The 14109-nt window shown below is 41.6% G+C and overlaps 1 protein-coding gene across 1 annotated transcript in view; it reads left to right on the forward strand.

The window, feature by feature from the left end:
• Positions 1–11571: 11571 nt before the first annotated feature.
• LOC124124559 (perlucin-like) overlaps positions 11572–14109 on the forward strand; it is a 5959-nt gene continuing 3421 nt past the window's right edge. The window contains exons 1-2 of the mRNA XM_048380996.1: positions 11572–11727; positions 12235–12317. Coding sequence (XP_048236953.1) covers positions 11673–11727; positions 12235–12317 — 138 coding nt within the window. The 5' untranslated portion in view covers positions 11572–11672. The remainder of the gene's footprint in view (positions 11728–12234; positions 12318–14109) is intronic.

Genomic DNA, 14109 nt, shown 5'->3' on the forward strand with positions numbered 1-14109 from the left:
GGACACGCCAGAAACCTATGATTGTGGGTTCGAATCCAGGTTCTCCCCGATTATGTTTTAGGTTTGTCAGCACCTAACCGTGCTCGTAGGTTTCACCGAAGTGGTAAACGTCTGAGACCTGCATCACTTCGGGCTTTCGTCCCACATTAAGCTGGCACGCGTGATATAACTGGAATAATGTTAAAAGCGGCGTTAAACAAAACTCACTCACTCTCTCTTTCCAGTTGTAATGTTTATACTATGAGCTATATTAAGCAGGTGTGTCTGTACCGAAACGTCGGAACTGTTAAAAAAGAAGTTGTCATGTACACAGTCGCCTGTTAATAGCTTACCCCACTATGCCAATGTGACCGGGATTGTGTAGGTGTACAGGAAGACCAGACACAGGCTACCCCACTATGCCAATGTGACCGGGATTGTGTAGGTGTACAGGAAGACCAGACACAGGCTACCCCACTATGCCAATGTGACCGGGAGTGTGAAGGTGTACAGGACGACCAGACACAGGCTACCCCACTATGCCAATGTGACCGGGATTGTGTAGGTGTACAGGAGGACCAGACACAGACTACCCCACTATGCCAATGTGACCGGGATTGTGTAGGTGTACAGGAAGACCAGACACAGGCTACCCCACTATGCCAATGTGACCGGGATTGTGTAGGTGTACAGGAGGACCAGACACAGACTACCCCACTATGCCAATGTGACCGGGATTGTGAAGGTGTACAGGAGGACCAGACACAGGCTACCCCACTATGCCAATGTGACCGGGATTGTGTAGGTGTACAGGACGACCAGACACAGGCTACCCCACTATGCCAATGTGACCGGGATTGTGTAGGTGTACAGGAGGACCAGACACAGACTACCCCACTATGCCAATGTGACCGGGATTGTGTAGGTGTACAGGACGACCAGACACAGGCTACCCCACTATGCCAATGTGACCGGGATTGTGTAGGTGTACAGGACGACCAGACACAGGCTACCCCACTATGCCAATGTGACCGGGATTGTGTAGGTGTACAGGAGGACCAGACACAGGCTACCCCACTATGCCAATGTGACCGGGATTGTGTAGGTGTACAGGAAGACCAGACACAGGCTACCCCACTATGCCAATGTGACCGGGATTGTGTAGGTGTACAGGAGGACCAGACACAGGGTACTCCACTATGCCAATGTGACCGGGATTGTGTAGGTGTACAGGAGGACCAGACACAGGCTACCCCACTATGTCAATGTGACCGGGAGTGTGTAGGTGTACAGGAGGACCAGACACAGGCTACCCCACTATGCCAATGTGACCGGGAGTGTGTAGGTGTACAGGAGGACCAGACACAGGCTACCCCACTATGCCAATGTGACCGGGATTGTGTAGGAGTACAGGAGGACCAGACACAGGCTACCCCACTATGCCAATGTGACCGGGATTGTGTAGATGTACAGGAGGACCAGACACAGGCTACCCCACTATGCCAATGTGACCGGGAGTGTGTAGGTGTACAGGAAGACCAGACACAGGCTACCCCCCTATGCCAATGTGACCGGGATTGTGTAGGTGTACAGGAAGACCACACACAGGCTACCCCACTATGCCAATGTGACCGGGATTGTGTAGGTGTCCAGGAGGATCAGACACAGGCTACCCCACTATGCCAATGTGACCGGGATTGTGTAGGTGTACAGGAGGACCAGACACAGGCTACGGGTGGGAGACTTTTTCCTTTGTCTATTGACAGACAGACACCCCTGGGGTGGGTGACACTGGGGTGTAGATTATGACACTTTCTCTGGAGGGATATAGCGCTGGTTTATATTTGTTGTTTAGTCCCAAGTGGCCTGATGAGATGCAATGATGCCCTTATCTGATTGTTGTGAAGTGCAATGGCTGACGTGCAAGTAGCTTTTAGTATTTTATAACAAGCCAATTACCACAAGGGGTCGCGCAAGACAAAGAACATAATGTAGCAGGGCGTGGAGTCGTCCCACAGATGACATCCTTACCTTGTCAGCTTGACGGGGTTAACCTCTTTGGTCATGTGGACAAGGCGTCCGACCTCGGATCAGAAGGTCCGTGGTTCGTGGAAATGTTATGGCCGCTACAATAAGACCGGCAGTGACACAATAATGACACATGATAGGATAGTTGTTTTTGTTCATTTTAAAAATACCTGTTTACATTATCCAAGTAAGATAAATTATGACATAAGTTATGTTTCTAAATGTTTAGGTCAGGGAGAAAATTTCAACACTAGGTATCTGATGTTCTCCTCAATGAACTGAAAAAAAGAGAAAATGTTTCTTATAAAACGTTATAAGTATGTGCACTGTTTGTTTATTTTCATGTCCATGGATCATTCTTACACCATGACCATAGGTAATCCTCTCTTGAATAGCAACCCGGTGTGGAATGCATGACTAGGCGTAGTCATTCGAAAAATACATGCTCTGAAATACAAGAGCTTCCCACTGTTTATAATTCTAATTTCTTCCGGGGGCACGGGTGGCCCAGTCGCCTAAGGCGCCGCGATTCGCTATGCAGAGTTGCGTCCCTTTGCCACGGCAGAAACCTATAATTGTGGGTTCGAATCCCTCTTCTCCCTGATTATGTTTCTAGGTTTGTCAGCACCATACCCGTGCTCGTGGGTTTCACCAAAGTGGTAAACGTCTGAGACCTGCATCACTTTCTGGCTTTCCTCCCACATTAAGCTGACACGTCGTGATATAACTGGAATACTGTTAAAAGCGGCGTCATTGACTCACTCTAATCACTTTCACAGTGCACGCTGTAACACAGGCGTTTAATTCTGACACCTCTTGATCCCTAGTCCTCCATTCCAGTTTTACAACCGTCGCCTAGCAACCAGTATGTAAATTCCCAAAGCCTGTCATGGGAAACCTGCAAATATCACTGGTCTCTATTATCAATTACTTTATGACATGGATGCACAAGTACATGACATACAGTTTTACAGGGCAAAGCAAAGAAATCATAAAAGATGAAATGACAGATGACAATTGGAAAGACGAGATAAAAAACTGTTTTGTTATGCATCATTGAAAATGCTAGGTAAAAAAGGTTTTATGTTGTGTACATGCTTGTAATAAAATGCACACGTCTGGAATAAAGTTGAAGAATAACTGAGACGATATAAAATACATGCTTATGATTTAGATACAGTAAACTACGGTTATAACGATCTCAAAGGGACTACCAGTTTTAGTTCGTTATAACCGTAGTTCATTATAAGCATATTTACAGCATAACTACAGCAAATAGTCGGGACTAAAAAGTAAGTTCGTTATATCCGTCAGTTCGTTATAAGCGTGTTCGTTATAACCGTAGTTTACTGTAGTTAGAATCGTACACCGGAGTCTGCTACTTGGAGTTATTTATATCAATGAGATTGAATTTATGTTAACCTGAAATTATTGCTAAGTGTTATGGGTGTGCATGGGCAAATCACAAAGTTCAGAGATGGTTAAACACAACTGGTTTTCGCAGATTGTGAGGTGGCCTAGTGGTTAAAGTGCGTGTTCGGCATGCAAAAGAACCGAGTTCTAGCCCCTACAAAATGCAATCTGTCAAGCCATTTTCCAATGTCCGATGTTGTGATTTTGTCTGCTTGGAGTGCAGCGTTAAACAATTCTCACTCACCTAGCTACTGTTTAATTGCATTCTGCTAGTCAAAAGGAAAAAAATACATCATGCTGCAAGGTTTTGATCAATATTGACCACCATTTTTTTTTACTGCTTTGACAAATTTTGGGCGAAAGGCAGGCAAAGTTTGTGCAGAAGTAATTAGTTCTGAAAATCCTACGATTTCATTAATCAAACAACCGTATTGATTGGAGCGTATTCATCGTGTTTAATGTATATGTTGGCGGAAAGTCGTTAACTCAGTACTGTTGAAGAAGAACAATCACAAAAGTTTTCATATATATATATATATATATATATATATATATATATATATACATATATACATATATATATTACCTATTACCTATATTACCATATGTTACCTATTTATGTGCGTGGACTGCTGGAGTGAATATTGATCTGATCAAAATAACATTTCCAAGTTACGTGTTTGTGGTAATGTTGAGCATAGTATGTCATAGTAATAACATTATGGTTAAAACAATGGTTCGTAAGGATTTGCTGTTTTTATGTAATGTGTTTGAGATCAAATCTAACGGTTTCTGTAATATATCCAATAATAAACTTTATTAAAACAACATAACGTAATTTTATTTTATCATTTTTTACCGCCTTCGTGCAACCATGAAGAGGCACACAAGAAGAAGAAGCTGTTCGCACTGACAATATCCAAAGTATTCGCATGGAATGTTTCTTTTATATAAACTGTCGTCAAAAATTCGGTTGACTCGTTGTATTTGTTTGTTGTTTCATGCCGCACTTAACAGTATTCAATTCTGTCTGCAGCCTGTTCATTGTTAAGTCTGGATCGGATAACAGCAACCTCCCAATTCTTCAAACATAACTACGGCGGCCCATAAGGGACATGGAGTCTGTTTTTCAATATTTTGATGTTTCATTACTTTTATCGTAACCTTTTGCAAATTAACACAATTTGTCATACAAATATGTGATAAATCATGTATAAAAACAACCGAAAACATGGAAAATGTACTTTCAAGTAGCTATTGAGTCGCTGAAATATGAAGCGAAAATGTCAAAAACTAAAATGGAAATGAATTAGTTTTTGATATTTTCGTTTTTGTTTTTGACATTTTCGTTTTAGTTTTGGACATTTTCGTTTCACTTTTCAGCGATTCAATATCTTCTTTACACATGATTTATCACATATTTGTTAGACACATCGTGTTAATTTGCAAAAGGTAACGATAAAAGTAAGTGAAATATCAAAATATGGAAAAACAGACTCCATGTCCCTTATGGGCCACCGTACACAATCCATATCAATAATGCGTGAAGCAATCCGCACCATCGGGCATGATGTACGGTGGCCCATTAGGGACATATAGTCTGTTTTTCAAAATTTTGATATTTCACTTACTGTTATCGTAACCTTTTGCAAATTAACACGATTTGTCATACAAATATGTGATAAATTACGTATAAAGACGATATTGAATAGCTGAAAAGTGAAGCGAAATTGTCAAATAACTAAAATGAAAATGTCAAAAACAAAAACGAAATTATCAAAAACGAAAATGAAAATACACATAACTATTTCCACCACTTTGATAATATTTCCACCGCGGTGGAAAAAGCGGTGGAACCTCTTCTAACCCAAGTCCCATCTTCCGTCAAGTTACGACAATATATCGATAAATGACGACATAATCTATACTTGGAATGGAAGAGAAAATGGCAACAAACATCAAAGAGAATGACATGTTTTCTTAACTCCTTTGATCAAACTTGAAACTGTAAAGTAGACAGGACTAAAAACAGTATTAAATCGACAAACCCCTGTCTAGTACAGTGTGGAGAAATTAAGTTGTAGCGATACATAGATCGACATGTACATATGTACACAGTTTTTATCTGTTTAATGTTTGTATCTATCTATCTGTTTTTATCTATTTAATGAAGGGATATCTCCCAGAAGATATTGGCACACTGGAGTTGTATCAACTTACTTTAAATTTAAACAACACATTACTGGGTGCTATCAGTCTTGTCAAGGTCTGTATAAAATATACTGCTCGATTTGAAACTGCCATCTGTCTATCAGTGAAACACCATCATCACGATATTACACCATACCAGTCCGTTCGGCATCAACTGTCACGTTCACAGCACAGACTCTATATCCTTGTTTAGATATTTATAGATTTATTAATATAACAAACGTAACAGAAATGTGCTATCCCATACATCCTAACACATGGCCGGACATTCGGTACAGCACCACTCTCCTTCTATCGCCGTTTCTCAAGTAAATCGCAAATCGTGCACAAAACATGATATCTATCTCGAGTGATTATTCCATCTATCCCAGTTCATTTCACCTCTCATATCTTCATTGCTATGAAATAATATCGATCGAAAGCCGGCCAACTAGCAACTTTGTAACGAACCCGCCACAAATGGTCGATGTCAGACCTCATGGAATATGTTTGTTTTTGCTCCAGATATTTTCTTGGTTTCAATTTCATATTACCAGCCTCGATGGGATTAGGAGGGCACACGGGTGGCCCAGTCGTCTGAGGCGCCGCGATTCGCTGTGCAGAGTTGCGTCCCTTGGGCACGCCAGAAACCTATGATTGTGGATTCGAATCCCGGTTAGCCAAGATTATGTTTCTAGGTTTGTCAGCACCATACCCGTGCTCGTGGGTTTCACCGAAGTGGTAAACGTCTAAAACCTGCATCACTTCGGGCATTCCTCCCACATTAAGCTGACACGCCGTGATATAACTGGAATACTGTTAAAAGCGGCGTTTAACCCAACTCACTCACACACTCGATGGGATTAGTGCTGAGACTCGTCTCAGACTTGGTGTCTTGATTGACAACCATTAACCCTTGATGTCCCCATGTTCCCGAGGCAAGGGAGTTAACTGACTACAAAGTTCCAGGCTCGATCGTTGCCATTAGGAGTTCTGTCCCTTCTATCCCTCTTCTATCAGATTCCATTTCTCACATCCCTTACATTTGATTCAAACAAAATGGCGGCGCCCAGTCAAGACGATCTGATCGATAATCAAGATCTATATTAAAATTAAATGGGCCTTACCTCACGAAGTGCATCAAATCATTTCGCACCTTGATTAAAAACATGATTAAAGAAATATTTGTCAACGCCGAGTTGAGGTTACACATTCTTTGCAAATCCTGCAGTCGATCGAAATGTCTAGTTCTTTGCGCGATTTTGATTGGACTAGCATAGACTCGTCAGTCCAGCCAAAATGTAACTAGTTGCCAAGTTCGGCAAGGGTGGAAACTGGACTTTTAAAGTCAATTAACTCCCTTGTCCCGGGAAGATGAGATGTGCCATACTTAGTGCTGTTTTATGTTGTCATCATTTTAACTTTATAACCGGAAGTGTGTTAAAAAAACCGAATACGGGTATGAGGCTTTGTTTCTTTGTCTTATAACTATATAGGGGTTGGGGTAGCATTGTGGTTAAAGTGTTTGCAAGTCACGCCGAAGGCCCGGGTTCGATTCCCCCGGGTTCGAATCGAAAGTTATTGATATTTGACATATTCAACTTAATTTAAGATACACTTGAAAGATCCGGTTGATCGAATTATACAGTAAATTATATCATTTGACTTTTGGAGAGAGAGAGAGAGAGAGAGAGAGAGAGAGAGAGAGAGAGAGAGAGCGAGAGAGAGCGAAAGACCGTGAGAGAGAGAGAGAGAGCGAAAGACCAAGAGAAAAAAGTGAGAGAAAGAGAGAGAGAGACCGAAAGACCGAGAGAGAGAGAGAGAGAGAGAGAGAGAGAGAGAGAGAGAGAGAGAGAGAGAGAGAGAGAGATATTAAAAAATAACTGATATTTGATGAAGCATTTGTTGATCAACCTAGAGTATTCTAAGTTTACTCGATATGCGCATTTTCACCTCGGTGTTCTGCCTCACACCCCGCCCCTCTGTATCCGGCATTCGGGGGCCCAGCTGTCTATGAGAGATATATGGTGTGTCAAAAAACAGTTTCTGCGTGACTGGCCCATTAGGTCCTCACGTCCACAGTTGATGGCTATCAGATCCTGCACGCTGGTAGCTATCATGGCGATTTTTCAGTTAAGCCTATTACCATTTCACACGACACCTGGACGCTTGACGTCACTGACACTTTCACGTTAGCTAACACCGCGTGACGCTACCTGGATCAATGATTTTTGTGTTGTAGAGTGGAAAAGGTTTGTTTGCCTAGATCGATTTCTGATAATATGAAATCATGTATCAGTATAAGCCGATACATTGCCAATAAAAACTTATAGTAGTGACATTGTGAAACATACCATTATAAATAAAAGCGACCCCTTCCATTTTCCAAAGAAATCTCTGGTTAAAATACACTCGGTTGTACGAGTTTTTGCTTCCACACCGCCGGGCAAAAGAAGAAAGTTTAGCCCATCTTTGATAGTGGCTGGGCATGAAACAAACAAGAAGTGTTTTTTCGATGGCGATGTATTTGATGCGGGTATCATTGTTGTGTTTTTGGACCTTAAGTTTGCAGTGTTTCGGCAACTGTTTTCCAACTAGTAGGATTTTGATAACGTTTGTCATTTAAAAATCTAATTTTCAAGTCTATACTTTCTTTATCCCATCAGTTTATGTACTTTACGTAGGGGATATTAGTAGCAATTATACTTACCTACGCGTACTGAGGTTCCATGCAGCAGTATTCTGGCGGCCTGTTAATTATTGAGCCTGCGCCAGACAAACCAGTGATTGATATCATATGCAGAGAGGCAGGTGTAGTTAGTTCGAAGCCCACATTCGCTCAGATAATGTAAATCCTTGGTTTGTCAAACCTGTACATTAAGATGAGCTGAGGTGAAATGGGGTTGAACGTCGCGTCCAAGATTATTGCACTTATATAGCGACGTGCATGCACGTGTATGTGTGTGTGTGGCTGCTTGTACTAGTCCGGACTGATGCCAATTTATAGTGCTAGCACACTGAGATACCATGCCGCAGTTGAACATGAATACCCCACTCAGACACAGTATACTGACTCCGAGCCGACCAGTCCTTGTTTTATCCCCTTAATGCCGAGCGCCAGACAGGGTAACAACAAGTACATTATTTTAACGTCTTTTGGTATGACGCAGCGGGGGATCGACCCCCGGACCTTCCGCTCTCCGGGCGGACGCTCTACCATTAGACCACGTAGGCGGTCTGTACATTAAGCGTCCAGGATTTCCTACCACCCTATGCTGATAGTACTGTAATAGTGTTTAAAGCTGCGTTAAATCCAACTCAATCCAACTTGAATGACATGAAAACAATTCATTATTGCTGTTATACTATATATATTATTCTTGTATGTGGACTACTGGCCACAAGTACAGAAATAAAGAGTTGAATTGGCATGCAGTCAACCACGCCACCACGCCCAACCACCCGATCCACGTAGTGGAGACATCCCTACGGACGATCCTCTTGTTGCAAGTTTTCTTACAATAGCAACCGTATTGTTTTACAGCTTACTATGTGATCAGGGGCGAAGTTACGGGAAATTAAAATGTAAGCAATCATATTGCAGTACTATTTTTCTTAATCACCCATAACGTTTATCAAACAAACAAAATCAGCTGTGAAAATTATATGTATAACTGGATATAAGTAATGACACCAGGTGTTCGCGATAAGGGTCAAGGAAATGTCACAATCAAACAACATCGAACCAACTCAACGACAATTGGGACACCGCTAGGCGGGTCAACCTGTAAATTAACAAAAGATCGTGCAACTATACAAACGATTGAAAGAAGAACACACTATTGAAGAACTTTTTTAAAATTATTTTTTGGTAACGATTTGAAAGTGTAACATTTGTTTTTTGTGCTGCTGAGGCTACGCCAATGGTGATGTGACACAAATCTGGAAACAGCTGCTCTTCGATCCCTTGTGATGAGAGAATAACCATCAAGTACATCCTGCTTGACTGTGATGATTTTTCCATCACAAGGGATAAGTATTTCAAAGTTTCTTCGACAAAGGATCTTTTTCAAAGCATTAGTTCTCATTTAATTCTTGTTTTGTTTTGAAAAAGAAATAGAATTGTATAACAATTTGCAATTATGTTGATATGTCATGTACAAAAACATTTTTAAATTTATGTGGAATATATTTATATCTGAGATTGTTATTGGCTCTATCCTCGAAGGGGGTTAAAGTAGTGTAAAAATTATAGTCCCCCTGAGAGGATATTGTAAGTCCCTATTCATTAAATGAATATTTATTTCTCCTAGTCTTTTAAACGTAGAATATCTGTCTTTTTAAATTTTGGCTAAAAAAGCGCACAATCACCAGCGACTGAGGATATGGTATAAATCCTGCTGGGGTCCATGCAGGTAGCAAAGGTACTGTAAGTCCCCATGGCCCCAGTATGGTGATCTATCTTCAGTGGTTGGCGATCAATAGCCTGGTTTTATCATATCTTGTGTATTGTGACATCTTTTTACAGTTCCGTGCTAGTTTTATGTTCATATCTGTGATAGTCTAGTTTGTTTTACTGGTCTTTGTCGACAGGTTAATTTATTTTCAAAATGTATTTATTATTGATGTTAAAATTGATCTCGTCACTATATGGCTGAAATATTGCCGATGTGACGCTAAATCTTAACTCACTCACTAACTCACCAACTTCAGACAGTTAGAAAGTTGCTGAGACCGCATGTGTGTACAATGTACGACTTCCAGACAGACAGACAATAGTTTATTGGTTGGTTGGTTGGTTGGTTGGTTGTTTAACGCCGCACTCAGCAATATTCCAGCTATATGACGGCGGTCTGTAAATAATCGAGTCTGGACCAGACAATCCAGTGATTAATATCATGAGCATCGATCCACGCAATTGGGATCGATGACATCCATCAACCAAGTCAGCGAGCCTGACCTCCCGATCCTGTTAGTCGCCTTTTACGACAAGCATAGTCACCTTTTACGGCAAGCAGGGGTTGCTGAAGACCTATTCTACCCCGGAATCTTCACGGGTCACATTAGTTTATTAACGTCTCACTTCTGTACATACATAAAACAGCTTTGTACAACTTGACATAGATTAAATGTACAGAACCATTCAACAGAATTATGAGAGACAAATTATCATAAAATTTATACATAAATGATATATAGATGATATAGTAAAACGTTATCCATATAAAAGATGCTTTCTACGATTAAGAATAAAAAAGCAGACATTATCAAGTATAAAACACACACCGGAGTCACTGACAATTAAACAAAGTTTGTCGATATCAGGTATATTTAAAACATTATAAGATTTAGCAATACATTCATTAAAAAGAGTTGCCCTGATATCATCATATAATACGCAGTGAAACAAAACATGGACCTCGTCTTCTACGCTGTCATTACAGTGAAAACATTTTCTATTGTGGACAGGAACACCTTCGTACCGACCGGTTTCCATTCGAATAGGAGCCATGCCACATCTAAACTTGGCTAGTGCCGATCTAGAGTTTCTGGCCATCTTATTTTAAACATAGTATTCTGCCCATTTACTTGTTTGTAACATCGATATATTCTCAATTTATTAAGCCCAGTTCGCCCCTCTTCCTTTCTTAACATATCACTCCAACGGGTAACATATTCCACCGTCGTTGGTGACTCCGGGGCCAAGCCAAGTCAAGCCCCAGGATCAGTTTTTGAATCCACGAATACAGATTTGTTCATGCAAGTGTTACCTGACTGATACCATCGTGTCCCGTGAGCTTGGATCGTCCTCATGCTGACTCAGGCTTAACTATTGTAGGCCAATAGAGCTGGAATATTGCGCCGTAAAATAAAGTTCGCCCACTCAATGAGCTGATCAGGAACGCCCCGCCCTGCTGTTTCGCGCGTGCATGTAAATCTGCCACGTTCTGCAACGTGTGATCAAACGCAATACAAGTATCGTCACTATAAAAGAGGCTCGCATAGTACCTTGCTGTAGCTGCCGGCGATAGTGACATGAATTGAACGCTGTTGTCATCAAGATGAGAACGTTTGTCTGCCTTATGCTGATCGTTACATGCTGCACACTTGCTGAAGGTAGGTCTTGTATCTTCTTATTCATGTAATAGAGTGAGTGAGTGAGTTGGGTTTAACGCCGCTTTTAACAGTATTCCAGTTATATCGCTGGGTGTCAACTTAATGTGGGAGGAAAGCCCGAAATTATGCAGGTCTCAGACGTTTACCACTTCGGTAAAACCCACGAGCATGGGTATGGTGCCGACAAACCTAGAAACATTATTGGGGCTAACCGGGATTCGAATCCACAATCATAGGTTTCTGGCGTGCCTAAGGGACGCAACTCTGCACAGCGAATCGCGGCGCCTTAGACGACTGGGCCACCCGTGCCCCCTCATGTAATAGAGGCGGTCGGGTAGCCTAGTGGTTAAAGCGTTCGCTCGTCACGCCGATGACCCGGGTTCGATTCCCGACATGGGTACAATGTGCGAAGCCCATTACTGGTGTCACCCGCCGTGATATTGCTGTTCCTGTAATATGTTTGCTTCCTGTTGATAATTTATAAAATACAATGTTTTAATTACACAGGTGCATGCCCAGTTGGTTTTCATTACTATGGCAACTCGTGCTACTGGTTTTCACATATAAAGGGAGATTTTGCTGAAGCCGGGGTAAGATATATACATCTGTTTGTCTTAGTTACGCTGATGATACTGATTGTGTTAAAATATTTAAGGTTCATTGAGGATCATCTCCTTTCTTTGAGTTGACCCTTGGCCCAAGCCCACGTATATCATTAATACAGAATTATGACACGAAAAGTCATCATTACGGAAGCATTTTTGGGCCATTGCTTTATTCTTGAAATTTCAAAATACTAACTTGACATTACAAGATGTTATATTGAAATTTCAAGATATTAAGTTGAAATTTCAAGATGCTATGTTGAAATTTCAAGAAAAAAACACAAATACAAATGGCCCTAAAAAGGCTTACGTACATTATGGAAAAGGCCACATTTAATTTGAAACCGACAAGGGATAAGAGAATGAGTGAGTTGGGTTTATCGCTGCTTTGAACAGTATTTCAGTTCTATCACGGCGTGTCAGCTGGATGTGAGAAGAGTGAGTGAGTGAGATGGCTTTAACGCTGCTTTGAACAGTATTTCAGTTCTATCACGGCGTGTCAGAGTTTATAATCTCTTGATCATGTAAGGCCATGTAAAAACATGGATACTTCAGGCGTACTTTCACTCAATGAGGTGAGGTGAGGTGAAATGGGGTTTAACGTCGCGTCCAAGATTATTTCACTTATATAGCGACGTGCATGCACGTGCATGCTGCTTTTACTAGTCCGGACTGATGCCGATTTATAGTGCCAGCCCACTGAGATACAATACCGCAGTTTAACATGAATACCCCACTCAGACACTGTATACAGACCCTTAATGCCGAGTGCCAGACAGGGTAACAACAAGTACCATCTCTTAACGTCTTTTGGTATGACACGGTCGGGGATCGAACCACAGACATTCCGCTCTCCGGGCGGACGCTCTACCACTAGACCACGGAGGCGGTCTCACCCAATGAAGTAGCAATGGACACTTTGTATGGATATGTAGCAGGGCGTGGAGTCATCCCACAGATCATATCCTTACCTTGTTTAACCTCTTTGGTCATATGGACAAGGCGTCCTACCTCGGATCAGAAGGTCCGTGGTTCGAATCCCATCACGGGACTCGGAAATCTTATGGCCGTTACAGATACAATGTTTCACTTAATCCTAATAGTGCCAAATGACAGCTATTTTTGTTTTCAGAAACACTGAACAGCGAATAAAAGCGATCCATATTTCACCATCAAAGGCGCTAATCGTTACTCAGAAATCCCGCTTTTTCTCGTTAGTATCTAAATCTTGGAACTCCAGGTGATTGCATAAATTACCTCTGCTCATTAACCAGATGTTTGCTTTAGATTGTAGATCTGAGATAGAACACAGCCCCTTTTTCCGCGTCATATTTCAAGTAGGAGTAAAAGTATTTGCTTTCTGTGCCCCAATTAAAGAGAAATGGTCCTGCCATAAAAAAATCTCTCCGCGCTCAAACAAAAATACGAGGCACATGAACTCACAAAATTTGAACAACATTTGACAAAAGGGAAAAGGGTCATTCAATAAAATGAAAATGAAGGTGAAAGTAAGTAATGATAATTCAGCGTTCGGCCTCACGCTTACATCTTCATGCGCACACACACTCACGCACGCACGCACGCACACACACACGCTCACGCACACAACACTTAGTGCGAGAACCTACACCTTAGCACACACACCTGCATACACGTTCGGGAGCACACATGCACATACACACATACACATGCACATACACGCATACACATGCACATACACACATACACATGCACATACACACATCCACATGCACATACACACATACACATGCACATA

Source organism: Haliotis rufescens, unplaced genomic scaffold, assembly GCF_023055435.1.
Source record: "Haliotis rufescens isolate VD_foot unplaced genomic scaffold, xgHalRufe1.0.p SCAF_34, whole genome shotgun sequence".
Lineage (NCBI taxonomy): Eukaryota > Metazoa > Mollusca > Gastropoda > Lepetellida > Haliotidae > Haliotis > Haliotis rufescens.